This window comes from Lytechinus variegatus, chromosome 12 (assembly GCF_018143015.1).
Source record: "Lytechinus variegatus isolate NC3 chromosome 12, Lvar_3.0, whole genome shotgun sequence".
NCBI lineage: Eukaryota > Metazoa > Echinodermata > Echinoidea > Temnopleuroida > Toxopneustidae > Lytechinus > Lytechinus variegatus.
Genome location: NC_054751.1, coordinates 7,527,620 through 7,548,806, shown reverse-complemented (window position 1 = coordinate 7,548,806; position 21,187 = coordinate 7,527,620). Strand labels below are relative to the sequence as shown.

Sequence of the window (21,187 nt, the reverse complement as noted above, 5' to 3'; positions counted from 1 at the left end):
ACACACAACAAACAAAACATTCACTCACCAAGGCATGCACGCAAGCTCTCTTGTTGCCCCACTATGGTCTTTATCAGGCTTCTTCCACTTCTTTATTTTCTTAAATTTATCATTTGTATCTGGATGTGATCACTTCACCATTTATTTATCAATTTTCATTAATTAATTAATATGTTATTACTATTATTACACAAGCGAACGTTTCACACATTTGAATGTATTTTTTCACCAATAATGCACGTTGTCTATCATTTGTCCGTATTTTAAATAACATAATTGATTCTATTAATGTGTTCCCCCATTACAGTAAATGCGCAAATTAAGGCTCGAAAAAAAATATTAAAAACATGAATGTTTATCAATTGTTAAACCATTTTATATTTTTTTTCTCTTTCCAATGCGCCTAGAAACTGTTGTATTAAGCGCTATATAAATGTTAATTATTATTATTTATTATTATTATGGTACACTCTACGTTAACGCGACAATCCGAGAGTACATGTCATTCTTGAGCAATATTGGCAAATGTATGGAAGCTTAACAGTGCCACCCTGATGTCCTGATAATCACCTTGTTGTGTTTATATCCCTTGGAAAGAAATGACCAGATGACGAGATCTTGGGTCTCGTCTTGTCGAAATCCTTTTGGAGAGATGATCATATGACAAGGTCTTGGATCCATGATCATGTCATTGCTCCTAAAAGATGTAGACACCACGAGATCCAAGATCCTGTCATCTGATCGTCTCCCCAAAAGGATTTGCATGTCGGCATAATCAAGTTATCGGCATAGACAAGTTACCGATGAACATTATATTTGATAATACCCCATTAGAAATGGTACCTTACACCAAATTTCTTGGAATAACAGTTGACAGTAAACTTTCTTGGAAAAATCATATTGAAAATATATCCAAAATAATTTCACGAAATATCGGTATTATTAATAGGCTAAAATTTTGCATTCCCTCCACATCATTAATCATGCTCTACTCATCCTTAATCTTGCCTTATTTGAACTATGGGATTCTTATTTGGGGTGATACCCATCAATATTTATTAGATAAATTGTTGCTTTTGCAAAAGAAAGCACTTCGTATTATTCATAGTCCATGTTTCTGTTCTCATACGGACCCACTTTTTCTAGAAAGTAAACTGTTGAAAGTCAAAGACCTGTATTTACTACAGTTAGGGCACTTCATGTATAGTTATAATAATAATGCACTTCCCCATATTTTTGATGCCATGTTCCCTAAAAATCAATTTTATCATAACTACCCCACGAGACACTCTGACGAACTTCACATCCCACTTTACAGAACTTTACTGGCCAAAAATACATTCCTATTCAACGGTCCTAAATTCTGGAACTCACTCGCTAATAATGTTAAAGACAGTGTCTCCTTGAATTCATTCAAACGTAAACTCAAACGTATCCTGCTTAATTCCTATAATTCTTCGCAACGGAACTAACACTTCATTATCTTGATTATAATCCTTACATTTTTCACTTTTATCTTTTTTCATCTATATTGTCCAGTCATATCCTTTGTTATTTCACCAGATCAAGCTGGTTCATGGTCAGCCCTTTCCCATTCTTAGTTTTACTCCTTTTTAAAAACTAGTTGTCTTGTACTGTCCTGTCTCTTGTTTTGTCTTGTCTTCTACGTCTTGTCATCCCCTCTCTCTGTTTTTTTTCCTGTCTTGCGCAACATATCCTTTACAACGAAGACCTCTTTGTGTGAAAAGCTTTGCATTTGTTCGGTTTTTATGTTTCCGTCAATATGATTTCTTTTTCTTTCCTGTAATACATGCATGTACGCATATAGTAAGTCGACTATAATTTCTTCTTTTCCAAGGGGGATCCACAATTTTACAAGCTTTGCTTTTTAGTGGATCCCCCTCATTTCCATATCCATTTATGCTCTATATTATACTGTTTTTTTTACGAAGTAAGAATGCCCTTCTGTAAAATTGTATTTGATTTGTATTGTTTTATATTACTTTGTATTATGTTTTGAATGGAAATGAAATAAAAAAAAGGAAAAAAAAAGAAATAATGAAATCTAAAATCATGTCATCTCATCATCTCTCATACTGGATGTAGACATGAAGATACCATAGATCTTGTCATCTCACCATCTTTTCCAAGCATTGTAGACATGACGAGATGATTATCTGAACATCTGGATGGCACTTTTAAGCTTCCATACCATACTTCTGCATGTTTTTTATCACTACCTTAGTGTCAATTTTTCGTCCCTGTTTAGAAAGGCTATTACAAAAAGAAAATATTTTTTTTGCGATGAGAAACCATTCTTACAAACTCCAAATAGACCGTCGTATTCTGTTCATTGTATGGATGTATCATTAAGACTACAATGACTAGAGGCAAACAAGAAAATAACATCAGGAATAGTGTTGAAATAACAATATTGTAAACCTTTTTAATAAGAAAGTATTTTTTTCATAATATCAAATAATTTTCATCCTTACCATAAGCCTTGTCAACCAACAACGAGTAGAATTATTGATAAACTAAAGTTGTTGGTTCTCTGACCTAAAACATTCAAATTAACCATTTCATATAATCATTTTCCAAAGTGCACGGAATCATTATCATTCAAGAATTTCACAAAATGTACGGTTCATCTGATAATGAGATACGAAAATAATAACATATTAAACACTGCTTAAATAATATGTATCTGTATCTAAAAATATAATCTAGTCATGCTTTAATACAGTAGAATAAAAAAAATGATACATAACTGCTTCCTCATTTTGCTTGTCAGACTATTGACGTAAGCCTGCCATATCATATCAATGGATGATAACTATACGCAACTGCAAATGATAATTTAATGATCAATTAAATTAAATGATAATTCCTCCAAAATTATAATAGATTTTAATTATTATCATTATAATAGATCGAACTCAAGCTGCTGGACTCTACGACTTGTACGAGGTAACATACTCGTTTCACCTCGTTGGATGGATCTTGCGATAGGATTCGAACTCCCAAATTCAGATTCACATTCTGGCAACCTATCCCAGGACCACTCCATGAAATCGGGGTCCATACATCATATAACATGGATGCATACTTTGCATCGATTTAAATCTAATGCATCATTTCAATTCATGAAAAAAGTTCTTCTTTCATTACTTGGTCATTCATTTCCGTGCTTTTGCCATTTATCACACATTATTCTCCCTTTCTGCATTTTCATGCGCATTTCATCAAGATTTATTTCACCAAATTTGTACACTTATACTTCACGTTTTTATCCGGTATCATTCAGCTTGTAATATAGGTTTTTGTGAGAAAAACATCTTCCTCATCAGATTATGATGCCCCCAAGACTCCTTAAACTGTTAAACATTTTGTACATTGTCCTGTAAACAAAACTGTCTTCTATTTCATCGGAAATTCATCTTGATATCCTTATTATGTCATTATGGGTTTGATGGCGGGAAAAAACGCAATCTCAGGTTTGGATGGGGACCAGAGTCACACAGATGAATCATAAATTATGTTCTCAATTAACCAATTCCCAACTGACTTCCTCCATAAAACATTATCCTGAACATGAATGAATTAACAAAAACTGAATATATTCAATTGGTCATTGTAAATGCAGTATAAATGTATTTTATTTTAAGAATATGGAGACGCAGCATTGTCTTTCATCCTGTTATCAGCCAGACATGAGTAGGTATTTTCGGAATGTGTCAGGTTTCACTTTAAATACTATCATGACGTTTCTACATAAGTTTTTTTTCTTCTAAACTGATGATTTTATCAAATGTCATTATACACGAATTAAAATAATACAAACTTGCAAATTTCTCCAGGAAATTCGAAATCATTTGCTATAAACAACAAAACCTGCATAAAGAACCAACATTATGAAATAAATATAAAATACACATTTTGTAATCAAGTCATTGTACATTTGCAATTTCGAATTTGAACCTTCTCTTTTCCTGCGTATTGTAGATTCGGTCGTCCTTTTCCTCAAAGGTTATCTAAGGCTTCCGAAAGACATTCAAATATATTCGAGGAAAAATTCTATGATTATGCATTCGAAATACATTCAAATATATTCGAGGAAAAAATTTATGATTATGCATCCACACATCATATCCTAATATAGGACCTATATTTCCTCTTTCATTAGGCCTATCATCCTTTTCAAGAAAAAAGAGAGTATTGTTTTCGGTTACATTATTATTTTTAAAAAATGACCCTTCTTTCTCAATGGCAAAATTCAAAGATGTAACTTTCATGAACTGCTATCAAGACCATCAGTTTGGCCAAATAACTGAATATGTAGACGCCTAACCGGACACACTGTCCAATGACTCGCTCTATGATCGGGTAAGCGGATCGATCGCCACGTAACCGGAACTCACACGTCGTACTGTGAAGGGTGCTTAGTTCGTTTCAACCCTTCTCGTAACTCTGAGACTAGGTCACGTGGTTGTATGATCAAGACAAGGTTGTTCTCATTGGAAAGGTTCTCCAGCCTTTGTTTGACCTGGATGAATGAAGCAAAAAGTAGAATAGTACAGTGTGAACATTCTCCCATATCTTCAAGAGGTATACATCACCTGCGATCGCTGTGTCGGATTGGTACAAGGAAGGATTTTAGGCAAGCTCGTGTAACTTTTAAAAATGATATTACGGTATATTTGCTATTTTGGTAATTACCAAAGAAACAGTGCTTTGTAGTCGATCATATTCAATGTTTCTATGACAGTTACTGTAATGGGAACGTTATCATATTTTTTTTTATACAAGTCTTTAGGAAAACGGGCCCTTGATGTTTAATAGCTAGATGAGGCCACACTCCTTTGGATTTATTTATCCCGGATTGTGATTTAGTAGTGACTAACTGACAATCCGGGTCATTTTATTATTGGAAAAGCAGTATTGCCTAGGCAAATAAGAGATTAACCATGATGACAAGTGGATGATGCATAAGGGTAAACGCACATCTGTCACATTTAGTCAAATTGGACAAGCTAATACCGAATTCAAAACTGACATTCCGAATGACATTAACAGTTTCAATTCCAATGACTCGATTATGGATCACATTAATTTACTTGATTCATAATATTTGAACCATAAATCTATAAGTATTATTGATTATTTGAAGGGGGAAAAACCGAATAGGGTAAGTAGTTTTAACTTACCTCGTCTTGTGCGCACTTGACTAAAGGAATTCGCTGGTGTGCAAGTTCAGTGACGACCCATTCGCACTGTTTGCTGCTTAGCACACCCGATGTCTTCGGCGTGATACCACCTTCCAGGGCTGGGCCGCTCACACCTCGTATCTGAAATAGAGGAAATTGGAAAGATTATTTGTAAATAATTGCAATAAACGGATAGGAACATGAATAACTGCACAGTCCCAACACACGCACATGGTCAAGACTTCGTTTTGCACAAGTCATACAAGATTATAACATTAAACCTGGCCAGTAGATGCATCACAAACTTTCTTTGATAATTATCAGTATACAATTTAATGGCAATTATGATAGCTGGGACTCAAAATCACTAATTTTCCTCGACGAATGTATTTGGAAAATTAAATACCTAACTAGACCTACGTCTAATCATTAATAAGACAAAAGTGAAAACATAATTTATCATGTTCATAAACCATCAAACATAGGATTAAATGTTTCGTACAGGTCATCACATCCATATAGCATTTCAAATAAGGGGAACTATATCATGCGCATTTGTTATGAAAGAATCAAACAAACCTATGAAACGAAGAAAGAAGTTTGAATCCTACCTCATTTTTGTGCGTTTCGAGACCCCAACTTGTCTGTTCGTCAGTCTTATTTAGTTCCTTGATGGAGGCATGGGGCAGACGTCTTATCACTAAATTGATCTGTTTCGATATATAAAAAAATGTTAATCTTACTATATGCATCATAATGAAATGATTATTCAATGGAATATCAGTTCCAGACGTCGCGACGCGTCGGTTGCACAGTAACCGGCTTTTCGGCACCAAATACATAACCAAATAAATACCGAACCCAAATCGGTGCTTTACTTTTACGCTTCATCTATAAGGCAGTGTGCATTGAGCTTCCAGTTTACTGCCAGCCATTGTTTGTTCTCACATTACGGATAATATCAAACTGATGTTCCCCCCACGGGCATGTAATAGGGACGGGTGGGGAACTAAAGGTAAAAAAGGAAAATATTGTACCTTTTTGAACATTTCAAAAAAGGCCAAACCTTTTCGCTCGCTCGCGATTTTTTATGAAGTTTGCCCACGGCATCATGCTATGCCGTCTCAAAATTTTGAGTGACTACGCCAATGTTCCTCAAATCCCAAAATCTATTACTTACTTCATTTTTGGCAGATGAGTTTATGAGGATGTTGATGAAGTCTGGACCGGCGTCTTTGATGATGGTGTCATTGACTTGTAATATGACGTCACCAACGTGCAGCTTGCCGTGTAGTTTATCCGATACGTCTTTCTTCCAGCCAGCAATCCTGAAAGTATTCAAGAAAAAGGGGGTTTATTTCAAATAATGGTCGGTTTGTTTCTTAATCTTGATTGGACAATCGATGAATCTTCACTTCATGACTTAAGGCCATACCAAAGTGTGATGGTGATAATATGTCGACAAAACACGAAGACGGGGGGGGGGGGGGGGGTGGGGGTGCGGATGAAGGATAACCTCCTACGAAAATTAATACTATTTATACAAAAAATATTGAAGAATGAAATAAAATAATCTAATAGTCTAATAGTCTAATGATTCTAACAAACCAGCAGTATAAATATCAAACTATCAGATTTCAGCGAGACAGGTTGCAGCGCTAATTATATTGGTGAAACCAAACGTTTGTATCAACATCGGCGCATCGGGATACGACTCTGCCGTATACTCCCACCTGAACACGTCCAAACACAACTTCAAAGATAAAGGCGTGCTCATCCTAGACAAGGAACCTGAGGTGGTTTGAGAGGGTGGTCCGTGAGGCGGTCTACGTCAACGCAGAGAACCCATCTCTCAACAAAGGAGGAGGATTATGACATAACCTCTCTCGGATTTACAATCCTGTAATCCGAAAAATTCCACGACGTCTTCACGACAATAACATCGACGGTGCTTCAGCGCCAATCGGCAACGACGATTTCCCGCCAGTTCAGAAGAGCTGAAGAAGCTTCCGGATCGGGCGTGAAACTGTCCTCTGCTTCAACAAGTAAGTCCAGATGAATAAATTTATTTTTTTCATCGATATCAGTTTAAACTATCAGATTCCTGACTAAAGTAACACATAGATTTGATTTTCTTTTAAATGAATAAACGTTTCGTTAAATGATGTGAAAACTAGTGGACGTGCCTTATTTTTTGTGGAATGCTTTGAAAATGCCCCCTTCTGTTATTCAGGCTTTCTGAAAGCAGGACAGCTTGAATTTTATGCAAATTATTTTTTATTACATTACAAACACACAAGTAAGTGTGGTCTGACAATTTGATAGCGGAATCGACATGTTTGTAAATGCAATTATGCAATTACAAAGTGTAAAACCCGCCATTGTATGGTTCGTCTTTAAAATAATTTCAAAATCCTAACTTGAATCAACAGTACTTACATAACTTCCTCGTGAACTTTGACCAGAACTAACGCGTTTGTGATGTCACTCTTAGCCACACTAATGTTACAAGATCGGCAAGATTGTTCATACACCATGTTCCTATGAAACCAAGAAATACACAGCAAGAATTAGAAACATATAGAGACACATGGAGAGAGACACACACAGAGAAAGAGAGTATGTGGGTGAGGGGTATGTGTGTGAGAGAGATAGAGGGGGGGGGGGAGAAGGTAACTCTTGTTTATAGGACAGCAACAGCCATTAGCTACCTGCTTGGACTAAAATACAAACGGAGATGTTATGCCATACTGGCAAGACATACCAACATGTTTTTATGCCGTCCTCTTAAGGCCCTTCCCTTCCGGGTCAAATGTCAAACATCGATCGATAAAGGACTATCCGATTACGATACTCCGACAATTAAAACCATAACCTCCAAATACAACATTTGGAGAAGCAGAGTTAAAGCATGAACCCGCTTTATTAGTTAGATCTATGTTTTAACATACGGTTTGGCTGCTACTTCTACTTTCCCCACTCGTGCCTCCACGCTTTGCTCAATGTTTGTCGGTTTTTATCCCATATCTTGGACCCATTAAAGGTTAAACGGGCCTAATTACAACTGGCAGGCAAATGATATTCATTCGAGGGAACCCATTCTCAATTTTTAAATTCGATGTTGCTGATTGACAATAATGAATGAATATGACTGACAATCTAACACTGATTCTAGGGAGGGTATAATTAAGGGACGTCCTTTTTTCCAAATTGGAAAGATATATCACCACTATGGAACTATTTTTTAATGGCGGAATAATAAGGGCCGTTTTACTCTCTCAGGTGATGAATTTGACCCTGTCAGGTGTAGTCTTGATAAATGCCGATTTGTTTTTAAAATGAGCCGGTCGAGGTACCCGTTTCTGGTCAGATATGGAATGTCAGACATATATCCTCTCCACTGGTAGTAAACATTCACCCCTCGAATTTCCTCCTTATTTCTTATGATTTTTTTAAAGTGCCACTTTAAAACACGAGTCTATGGGAAATTATTTAGGCTTGTGATACCTCAAACTCTTCCATCAGTTGATGTTTCTCCCCTTCTGTACAGTTCTTCACGATGTTTTTTTTTCGGTCTACCCATCACCCGAAAAAAATAAACTTACCCAACATTTTTCCAATCTGTCTCTTTATTAGGCTGTGGGAGAGGTCGTCTTCGAATCGAGGCAGCATCAGTATAAAGTCTCGTTCTCTCTTCATCAGGGAGAGATTCACCCGATGATCGTTTGTCCTCATCATTGACCACCTCGACACCCCCTTCGTTTCCCTCCTGACCTTCGACACTCCCGTCATTCTGATTTTTATCCCGTCGATATTTCGAGAGTCGATCGTACGGAGGTTCGCTCTCAGGATCTTGGTTGGATGATGTCGATGCTTCTTCCTCCGCCTCATCCTCATCGTTGTCATTATACAGAGAACTATCCCGAATTGGTCTAGCTCGCTTTAATTTCTTGTCTTGCAAACTAGCACGAGAAGGAGAAGGCCTACCCACACCTATAGGCGGCTTGCCCCCAAGTTGCTTCTCAATGTCTGGCAAAATAAAGAGAACAAAGTTGCGTTAGTGATGAGTCTAACTAATACCCCTTTCATAAACCCATCCTCCAATTATCCGCCTAAGAGTAATACGGATAATTCAATAAAAATTGCGTTCACAAAATCCGAAAATAATCCGCACTTTTTAACGAGCGCCCGTCCTTAAAAAGGCGGATAATTATCATGGCAACTGCACACACCCCTTCCGATGGGGTTGCGTTGGAAAAGGGTGACCTTGTGACCACACCATGGCAATTATCCGCATTACTTTCGAAGTGCGTTCATAAAGTCAATATCTGGTCCCGTTGCCGCTATTATGCGGATAATTGCAGCATCAAAATAATGCGGATAACTCTGGTCCCACTCCGATTTTACGACCAAATTATGCGGCTAATATCCGCATAAGTTGGTTTATGACAAATCATTTCCGAGGAGTGAGTCCTCATTTTTTTTTCAGTTTGATCAATCAATCAGGGTCTTAACTTTAAATCAAAAAAATTAATTTGTTGAAGCATTAGCCCCCGATCAACATAACCTGTCGGTTCCATGACGCTACAGTGCCCAACACCATGAACACGTTTGCAACATTTGGCTCCAAACCGTTTAGATCTCCTAGTGGAATATATATACATTTTAGATTATAAAAAAAGATAGCAAAACCTGTAAAAAATATGACAAGATATGAGTGATGAAGAGGTTGAATTTTGATGTTCAGCAATATGCCGTCATGAATCTTTTATGATATCTTGTACTCACTTTCTGTAAAATCAAAATTATTTCAGCTGTTGTATAGAAGATATTTAAATATGTACATGTATCCCTTTTAGAAAGTAAACGTGGTAAATTTGTGTTCAAATATGACTATTTCTAACCCTTTGGGGAAAAAACAAATGGGCATAATTTATAAAACAAAATACAAAACAATAATAATGCAAAACTTTAGATTATCAAACATATAACTCCATTTTTAACTGTCCAATTTTGATAAAACTTAATGCTTTGCTTGATTTAGTGTGTACCCCTGAAAAAGACACACACAATTTTCAACCAGTGGTATCTCTTTAACATGCCATATGCTCACAGACTCCATTAAAATATCATATGCTAAGATGTAAAAGTGTTAGTGGGTAATATTAAAGGACAAGGCCACCCCAGCAAAAAAATGATTTGAATAAGAAGAGGAAAATCCAACAAACATAACACTGAAAAGTTTTGCTTAATTTCACACAAGTGGAATGCCTCTGGCCGTCTCACCTGCATCACGCGATTAAACATAGCAGCAGAGCTGACTTTGAAAACTACTATAACTCGCATAAGATGTTCGGTGATACTTGGTTACTCTTATTTCCACGTTTTATGAACGAGACCAATACACTTACAGAACTAGGATGGTACATGTAATTCAACAAATACCCCCAATGTGGCCAAAATTCATTGACCTCACATGACCTTTGACCTTGATCATGTGACCTGAAACTTGCACAGGATATTCAGCGATACTTGATTACTCTTATGTCCAAGTTTCAAAAGTCAGATCAATAAACTTGCAAAGTTATGATGGTAATTCAACAGATACCCCCATTATGGCCAAAGTTCTTTGACCTTTGACCTTGTTCATGTGACTAAAATGTGCACAGAATGTTCATTGATACTTGATTACTCTTATGTCCAAGTTTTATGAACTAGACCAACATACTTTCAAAGTTATGATGGTAATTCAACAAATACCCCCAGTTCGGCCAAAATTCATTGACCCTAAATGATCTTTGACCTTGATCATGTGACCTGAAACTTGCACAGGATGTTCAGTGATACTTGATTACTATTATGTCCAAGTTTCATGAATCAGCTCCAAAAACCTTTAAAGTTTTGACTGTAATTCAACAGAAACCCCCAAATCGGCCAAAAGTTCATTGACCCTAAATGACCTTTGACCTTGGTCATGTGACGTGAAACTCATGCGGGATGTTTCATGATACTTGATTAACCTTATGTCCAAGTTTAATAAACCAGATCCATATATTTTCTAAGTTATGATGACATTTCAAAAACTTAACCTCAGGTTAAGATTTTGATGTTGATCCCTCAATATGGTCTAAGTTCATTGACCCTAAATGACCTTTGACCTTGGTCATGTGACATGAAACTCTAAAAGAATGTTCAGTAATACTTGATTAGCCTTTTGGCCAAGCTACATGAACTAGATCAATATACTTTCTAAGTTATGATGTCATTTCAAAAACTTAACCTTAGGTTAAGATTTGATGTTGACGCCGCCGCCGCCGTCACCGTCGCCTCCGCCGTCGGAAAAAGCGGCGCCTATAGTCTCACTCTGCTATGCAGGTGAGACAAAACAGTTTATGCACATCCTGGTAGATATGCAAATGAGGAAACTGATGATGTCATCCACTCATTATTTTTTGTATTTTATTATATGAAATAGGGAATATGCTATTTTTCTACTCATTGTCAAGTGAAACAACGATTAATACCTCCCTGAACATGTGGAATGAGTATTGTTTAATACTACATGTATATGTTTCACTCAAGTTGGTCTTTATTGTAAAATCTATAAAAAATGAAATAATGTATAATTCAAACAATAAAAATCAAAAGAAATAGTAAGTGATGGACATCATCGACTGACTCACCTAGTTGTGCATATCACAGTTTTGTGAAAAATATGCAAAAATTTTGAATTGTCATAACTTTCTTAGTTTACATCCGATTTGATGAAATCTTCATCATTTTGCTAGTATGATTTCTCTCTATTTATTTAAATCAACAAAAATATTTTCCTGCAGGCCTTTCTGGGGTGGACGTGACTTTAAATGAAATTTCGAAATAAGACATGAAGAAATTACCTTTTACTTTGTCTATAGTCTTCCATTTAGCGACAGAACCACTTGATTTCGGTGGGAGCTGCGGGAAATTCCCCAATTCAACGGCAACCCCTTCCGGTTCACTTGGTTTCCTTTCCGTTTTGACGACGAACTTTTGATAGTCCGGATCCTTAGCCGGATCTTTCCCCTCACTGTCGGGTCGGCTCGGCCACGTGGATAATCTCATTGTGACGATGTTCTTTCGGATTTCCTCGACGGTTTTCAAAGTTCGCGGTTTGGGTTCCGGTTTTGGCCTATCTTGTTCTTCCTTGATCGGTTCGAAGATTTGCTTAGATTTAAGGACGGATGACTTTGGGATATCGCTTGGTCTGCTTTTGATAAACTGCTCTTCATAGCGATCTAGTAATTTTCAATAAGATAATAGTAAAAATAAGACACTGAATGCAGTTTGAAAACATGTATTGGTCATCAATTATTTCAGTGATTTCTTGGCTTTAAATTCAAATGCAATATAGAATGCTATCAACATCAATGGGGCGATTTTTACTTCTTTTCTTAAACGGAAAGAATTACTATATCTTCACAACAAAGAGGAAACCATAATTGTCTATATCACAATACGCTCCACTTGGTCTTTCATTACATTATTGTTAGTCATACTTAATCGTATGTACTTGCTCATTAACACGCCTTTGTACTATATTTTAACGAACGAAACTTCCCATAAAACGGCAGTGATGAAATAACATTGAAATCATATGAGGCGAATACTTCAAGTACGAATAAGGGTAATCGGCTTTTATGTAGGCTACAGATTTGGTAAGGCAAAGGAACTCAGTAATATGAAAATAAACTGGTGAATATTATCTTCAGAAACAGAATAGTATTTTTGTTATGTCAATACAATTAATGCACAGGGTGTTATTTGCATCAAACAAATTTTCAATGAAAAAAAATAATGCCAAGTTTATGTTGTTGCAGCAATCAAATATTTTCGTGAGAAAGTCTTTAGAATAAAGTTCAATTTTCAACATCAATAGATCGAGATCAGGGGCCGATTGCACGAAAGGGTCTTTGCAAGGACCGTCTTTCGTGTCGCCCGTCTTTTATGATACGCCATGGGAAACGCATTTTAAATAAATTACCTGCAAACATATTTCATTCGTCCGTTAAAATTAACAAAATATTTGTTTATAAAATGATGTGATATATCATGAAATCGTATAAAATTTGATTTAAAAGCAAGCTAACGAATCTTATTCTTTATCATAAATTTCAGAATCACCCCGCTTATAGCGTATCATAAAAGATGGGCGACACGAAAGACGGTCCTTGGAAAGACCCTCTCGTGCAATCGGCCCCATGGCTACGATAGACTCGATCAACCTCAGTCACGTATATGGAAATCGAACAATGCCATAATTTTCCTAGTAAGACATTTGCACAATGTCCCTTGTGAACAAAAAAAAGCGCACTAAATTTTCAAGAAAACGATAGATGTATGAATTTTGTGGAATCTATGATGAAAACGATCCCATCGGAAACCACCAAGACCACGAATACAGATAAGGGAAGAGCATTTCTATTGCTTGGAAAAGGTCCTGAAAATTGGCTGGAAAGCAATTCCTTACTTTCAATAATTTCATTTCATTTATTTCATTTTCAACAAAATACAACCAAGTAATACTAATAGCAGGGCCCTCTGAGAGAACAGTTTTCAGAACTGAAGTTGCCTCCCTGGGTAAATATACCTATATTATTGTTATCATTATTACATGTACATACAATCGCAACATGACAATGTCATACACAATATACCAAGGTTACAAAATCCATTTAAAATAGACATGCTATAATAAAAGAGAATACACAACAAAACATGATTTATAATTTACGAAAAACGGGAGGATCCCACGAGAAAGCGAAGCTTGCATATTGTGGGCTCCTCAAAGTATGAAAGATTGGAACAAAATTTTGATATAAACAGGTAAGAATTAAAAAATATAATGCCAACAGGAGACATCATAAAAATAAAACATAAAATAACAAAATTATTATAATTACAGAACAAACTCAGGAATGTGATCAAGACAGACTGGAAAGAAAGAGGATGAATGAGAGACAGTAGAGAGAGAGAGAGAGAGAGAAAGAGAGAGAGGGAGGGAGAGAGGGGGGGGGGGAGAGGAAGGGGGGGTCTAAGGAATGAACGAGAGTATTGTATATGGATAAAAAAGAGAAGATTGTAGACAAAATATCAGAAAAAAGTAACGCGCAATGTGATTGAAAGTTTAATGTGTGATGAAGTTTTTTTCCCCCATTAGAAATGACTTTCTACTGTTCTAAATCGTTCAACAATTACACGAGCTCTACCTGTTTTGATATTTCTACAAAGAGTTTCTTAGATTCTGTTCGAATGAATCTTTAGATGCAGGTGGGTGTTTCATAAAGCCGTTCGTAAGTTAAGAGCGACTTTAAGAACGACTGGTGATCCCTTCTTGTTGTAAGAAAGGGTCACCAGTCGTTCTTAAAGTCGCTCTTAACTTACGAACAGCTTTATGAAACGGCCCCCAGGACTGGGCCCTGTCTTACAAATAGCTGTGATTGATCTGATCAACCACAACTATGAAAGGCCAGCAACGCCGCCAATATTTAAAATGCATATTTGTTATTTTTTTCTAGATTATGATTTTCATTCATTTCATTTTTTCTTTTCATTTATTTTCCACAAATCAATCAAAATACAAAGAAAAACATACAACTCATTACGAAATAGTATGCATAATTACAATATAAAAGAAGATTCTAAGTGGATGGACCTAACGTAAAGCAAAAGCTTGTTGTGGATAGGCCCTTAACAAATAATTCATGTGTAATCATTGATAGCTACAAATAATTATAGAAAAAAAAGAGCTGAGCTCGGAGAAAGTTACAGAAACTGGACAAGGACGAAAACAGAGAACGTTACAAAGAACAGGGGCACAAAGGTTACTAGACAAGACAAAAAGGACAAAACAAAACATAAAAGAAAGAAAGAAGGAAAGAAGACCCGTCTATTATATTGCTGTTCACGATTGCGACGTTTAAGTATGATGTAAAATATTTTGACAGAATTGATCGTATGCCAGTGAAATAGTAGACGGGTCCTTTGTATCATCAGTAAGAACTCAGCTCAGAATTAATTCACTTGCATATGCTGGACCAAAATATTGGAACTCTCTAGACAATTCTATCAGGCAGTGTGTCAGCTTATCTGTTTTTAAACATAAACTAAAATTTTGTATATTGTACACCTACATTGAAACGTGACATTTCGTGCTACATGTCATGCTGCATTATTGATATTATTTTCCTTTTCTTCTGTTTCTATATCCTACTACAAGTATATGGATTATTTATAGACTGTTTTTTTTTTCTTTTCTTGGATTTATATATGTAATGTAAATAATGTATAATTTTAGACTTATATATATATAACCATTGGCGGCGGAAGCCAAAAATTTTAGGAGGGGACAACCCAAGAAAAAAATTTGACAAGCAAAAAAAAAAAAAAAAAAGGTTCTCAACCTAAAAATTTTAGGGGAGACGCGTAGGAAAATAAATTGACAAGCAAAAAAAAAAAAAAAAAAAAAAAAAAAAGGTCATCAACTACAAATTTAGGGGGGACCGTCCCCCCCTCCTCAAATTTAGGGGGGACACGTCCCCCCGCTTCCGCCGCCTATGTATATAACCTCTGTAGGCCTAAACTCCTCTTCAACTCTTGATTCTGAGTGTCTAACTAAAAAAATCCTCATAGCGATATTTAAGTATTAATGCTAGATCTGTTATTTATTCATTTATACTTACTACAGACAACTGGATTAGTACCCCCCGCCCCTGTTTTGTCGTGTGTACTTACCTTCCTCTACCCTACTCTAGTTAGTTGTTCTTTTTTATGTTATTACTGTATATATATGTATATATACTTTTTTTTCTTGCTTCTTATCTGCTTTTTTTTTCAATGCAGACGTTTAATTATATTGTATCATACATATTTTGTTGTATCAAAGGTGATCTGTGCTTAACAAGCGTTGCTTCTATACAGACCACCTCTTTCCCATATTTTCGATATCTTTTTAGCTCATTGTCCATAAGCTTTTATTCCTGTTGTGTTTTTTCTTTTAACCTTATTGATATCGTACATGTATGCATTGTATTTTGGTTGTGGAAAGAAATAAATGAACTTGAACTTGAAGGGTATCTGCAGCTTTAAATATGAATACATGTAATTCATTACAATGGTAAACATATACACTCTAAAAACACTGAGTAAAATTTTAACCAATATTGGGTGGGATGGATATGATGGATATCATACTTTCAACGTTGTCTTGACAATTCAATGTGCGTCCACTTTTTGCGTACTGAGGACATTGTGCAAAATTCCAATCAGAAAAATTATGACAACGACGGATTTCTATATAGTGCACATGGTTGAGGTTGATTGCATCAATCACAACTCTTTGTAAGATAGGTCACAGGTGTTATCTTAGAATCGATCTTACCGTGATTCAACACCATTCGTGACCGTCGACATGGCCCATCTTCGTCGGTGATACCGCCGCTTCTACCCGCTTCACCTTTGGTGCCACCATCGGCGACATCGTCTCCCCCGTCAGTACCACCTCCATCATCATCATCCTCGAATTCTTCTTCCGGGATGTCCATCTCGATGGCTTCCGGTAAGATGTTGACTGGTGCATCTTCCTCGGAGCTCCTGCCCTCTTCTTCCTTGTCGCCCTGGTCGGTTGACAAGGCCGAGCCTCGGGGAGTGTTCGGCGATGTGATCTCGATGCCGCTATCTTGATCAGGGCGCTTCTAGGAACACGATATAATAATCGATATTATAAAAAAGCAAAGGAAGTGGCGGCAGATGACAGAATCATAAAAAAGGACCGTAAGCGATGGGAATGGCCTTAAGCGGCTAATAAGTAAAAAGAGCTCTGAAAAAAAAGATAAGTAAAAAGAGCTCTGAACAAGCGCAGCTGAATATATCCATATAAAAGCTGCGCTATATAAATTAATTCTTCTTCTTATTGTTATTATTAATGGTGGTAGAACTGAGTGATAGTAGTAGTAGACCTAGTAGTAGAAGTAGTAGTAGTAGTATTAGTAGTAGTAGTAGTAGTAGTAGTAGTAGTAGTAGTAGTAGTGGTAGTTGTAGTAATGACAGTAGTAGAAGAAGAAGAAGAAGAAGTAGTAGAAATAGTAGTAGTAGTAGTAGTAGAAGTAGTAGTAGTAGTAGTCGCAGTAATGGCAGCAGTACTTAGTAGTCGTTGCAGTAGTCGTTGCAGTAGTAGTAGCAGTAGCAGTAGTAGTAGTAGTACACTGTACAACATGAAGTGCTGGTTTTCTAGTTTAAATTTGAACTAGAAAATCAGCACTCGTAGTGCAGTCACTATATAAGCTCTGTGAATGTTAATTAGCACGTCATTTTTTACAGTGTACTAGTAATTATTACTATAGTAATCATGGTAATAGTAGTAGTACCAGAAGTCTTATAGTGCAAGAACATTATCATATGCAGTCGTAACATGAAATTATCTCTACATTTATTTAATAAAACATATTTTACATTCAATCACACAAAATGATGCGCCATTTTAAATCGTTTTTACATCACTGTTTAGGCATATTTACCGGTTTATTTGACCTGCTTGTGACCTGTGTATCATCATCACCATCGGTGCTTGATCTTTCATCTCGGGTTATTGTAGGGCGTCGAGCTATAGCGTTAGCTACCTTCTGAAAGCCTTTCACCCATTCCATCATTTCAACACTGTGAAAAAGATGATAAATCATTAAATGAAGAAGAAAAAAATCATATTAAGAATCAATAAAAAAAATCATCTACAAATGGGGAATTCGCTCGGATGTCAAGATTGTTTCAGTGAAAACCTGAAACTTAAAATGAAGATGCTTCTTGGCAGTTAGGCGAAAATCAATATACATGTAAATGACAAAGTAGTAATTTTTATTCAAATATTTAATTTCATGACGTTGATAATCGGCGCCTCAAAAATGCTTTTTAAGATATTATTATTATGAAGTCACTTGCGAGCAGCTTCCCCTGACTAATAATGTATTCTACATTCATCACTTTAAATGATTCTTGATGAATAAATATCCCGATGAATATACATTTGTGTTTTATTTGGTTTTCTTCATAACATGAAGAGTAAATGAAATATTGTCTCTGATAAATGCATTATATCATATGGGAAATTTGCAAGTCTACATTTTCTACTCTACGAATGTAAATTATGGTTTGTTTTTATTTCAGTAATGTAGATATAGCTCACATTGAAATAAGGAATCGTTTTGCATTGACAAAATGCAACACATTAACGCTGAAGATTTTCATATGATAATAACTACTTTTACTTTCACGCTAACAAATAAGGTTACGAGTATAAAGACAATCGCCAATATTCATTCGGTCGGGAACGCCAGTTTATAGACCTTGGTTATTTGGTTTCGCATACAACTAACACTGAATGAATTTTATGAGGCATAATCGCAACTATATTTGTGATGATTAACTCGATTGCATATATGAAGTTCTGATCGCGAGGTCTGATTGTATTGCAATTTTCAGACATAATTCATAAATGGTATAATGTTTTACACACACAATGATGTTTGGTTACACTTCGTAATTCCGAAGGTTCGTAATTCCGAAACACGTAAATTGCCTTTACCTCGATGTTCGTTAATCCGAAAACGAAAAAGGGTTAATTAATCCGAACATTTGTGGCGTAATTCCGAAAGTTCGTTAATCCGAAAAGGAAATGAGAGTCGTAATTCCGAAGGTTCGTTAGTCCGAAAACGAAATGAGGTACGTAATTCCGAAGGTTCGTTAATTCGAAAACGAAATGAGGTTCGTAATTCCGAAGGTTCGTTAGTCCGAAAACGAAATGAACAACGAACCTCATTTCGTTTTCGGATAAACGAACCTTATTTCGTTTTTGGATTAACGGACCTTCGAAACAACGAACCTCATTTCGTTTTCGGATTGTCGAACATTCGGAACAATGAACCTTATTTCGCTTTCGGATTTACGAACCTTCGGAATATCCGAACCTTCGGAATAATGAAGCTTCGGAATTACGAATGTATACGATGCTGTTTTATACCCAATTGTACGATATACATATTTTTTTAATGAATCATAGGACTACATGAGGTACTGATTTCACTCGGTGAATAATAAACTTATTGATATCTTTATGATACTAGTCATGGTCGTGTCTAACTTCTTGCAGGGATGTTGCTCGAGGGGGGGGGGTGAGGGGCTTTTCAGTGAAATGCTAAGTAATGAGAGAGAGAGAACAGAAAAACTGAATGGAAATAAATCTATAAGAGTATCTAAAGGGGGGGGGGGGTGCGGGGTCCTTCTCAATATACTATTATGACGACGTCCTTCATAACCAAAACATAATGCGGAAACAATATTTTTACACGGCAAACTTCTCAATTCAAGCAGATGAAATAATTTCTATTATTGTACCACAGTGGTCGTGCATTGTTGCTGTGAATTGCTGTGAATTTCCTAGAGGAAAAATGAGCTTCTGCATTTATTTAAATTTGTTATTCGTTAATCATGAATTATACACATTATCACTGTAAATGATTCTTGATGAATAAATATACATTTGTTTGAATTTGTTATTTGTTAAATTTGTTAATAATGTAATATGAAATAATTTTTATTATTGTACCACAAGTGGTCGTACATTGTTGCTGTGAATTTCCTAGAGGAAAAATGAGCTTCTATAATGTATTTAAGTTTGCTATTACACTATCACTAAAATGTTACAAAATGGCACTATAATGGTTACAATGAAGTATATGTAGAATGACCTATGCCAAATGATTATGTCTATTTGTGTAGGAAGGCCTATGACTGATCTGTATCAACGAGGCCGACTGTCAGGCAGTCGGGGTGGGAGGGGGCTTTCACAAGAAGTTTTATAATGGCGATTTTTAAAAAGGCAATTGCAAGGGTCGCTTCTAGTATAGTAATACGAAAAAATTGTGTGGAAACCGATCTAGGGACTCAAGAGATAAAAACAAATGTGACCGGATTTGTTTAATAAATTAATATAGAAATGATAAAAAAATATGCGTTATTTCGGACATGATAAGCTCTGTTGATTCTCGATATACTGGGCATGCATCCCCGTGGAAATAACTCACAGGGACTATCTTATTCATTTGTTTATATTTTTATTTATTTATTTATTTATTTATCTATTTATCCAAGTCATACTGACGGTTATCGCGAACAAGATAATCACAATACAAAATTATACACAGACTAATCGCTATAAAATCATGAAAAAGGAACAATAATGACAAATATCCCAAACAAAGCCGATACCAAGAGATTAAGACAACTTCAGTAAGGTACGAAGAGAAAGTACTATAAAAAGAAGTATATTATCAAATTTATTAATCTAATAAACATCCATTTTGAAGAACGAAGCAAGGAAAACGTCAGATTAATTAAAGAAACCTGGACATACCTCTTAAAACTCCCCAAACAAGAGTGATTTATTTTAAAAGCCGTAAGTAATACCATATTAGATTGTTAATCGTATTCAAAGAGGCCAAATTGAAAGATATGTAATATTTTCTTTCAATCAGTCGAACACCTACGTGATGTGATCGATGTAGTATAAATATAATGTGTGAATAACTAAAGCATGTCAAAGTGAAAGCTGTGTGTTAAAAAAATGTGCACTATCAAAATCGTGATTGCATTAAAAATGGCTGAACTATAAATTGAAAAGCGTGGACAGACTAATATTTTCTCTCTATACACACACACACACAGACTATTTGACAAATAAACTTACGAATTGGATCGGGAAAACGTATATGGCCTACACACATACAAAAATAAAATAAAATATGTATCATAGACATATTATAATCAAAATTGTTATTTCAGCAGAATGAAAAAAAAAATCGCGAAGAAGCCAATGAACAAAGAATTTATCTGAAGCCCAAACTTTTGAGGGGATGAAACCAAGATTTTCGTTCAATCTTTGAAGACGTTTTTGA

At 35.8% G+C, this 21,187-nt stretch overlaps 1 protein-coding gene across 3 annotated transcripts in view; it reads right to left on the bottom strand.

Annotated features, from left to right (window-relative positions):
* Positions 1-2,415: 2,415 nt before the first annotated feature.
* The window catches only part of LOC121425111, a 21,268-nt gene continuing 2,496 nt past the window's right edge, over positions 2,416-21,187 (bottom strand). Inside the window, exons 3-12 of one of the 3 annotated variants that reach the window (XM_041621091.1) lie at positions 20,980-21,006; positions 17,759-17,897; positions 16,624-16,936; positions 12,104-12,481; positions 8,813-9,236; positions 7,647-7,748; positions 6,388-6,535; positions 5,819-5,917; positions 5,208-5,348; positions 2,416-4,546 (exon numbers count right to left, since the gene is read on the bottom strand). In XM_041621091.1, the coding sequence (XP_041477025.1) occupies positions 4,418-4,546; positions 5,208-5,348; positions 5,819-5,917; positions 6,388-6,535; positions 7,647-7,748; positions 8,813-9,236; positions 12,104-12,481; positions 16,624-16,936; positions 17,759-17,897; positions 20,980-21,006 (1,900 nt within the window). In that variant the 3' untranslated portion in view covers positions 2,416-4,417. The remainder of the gene's footprint in view (positions 4,547-5,207; positions 5,349-5,818; positions 5,918-6,387; positions 6,536-7,646; positions 7,749-8,812; positions 9,237-12,103; positions 12,482-16,623; positions 16,937-17,758; positions 17,898-20,979; positions 21,007-21,187) is intronic. The other 2 variants (XM_041621092.1, XM_041621093.1) reach the window with 2 other exon arrangements.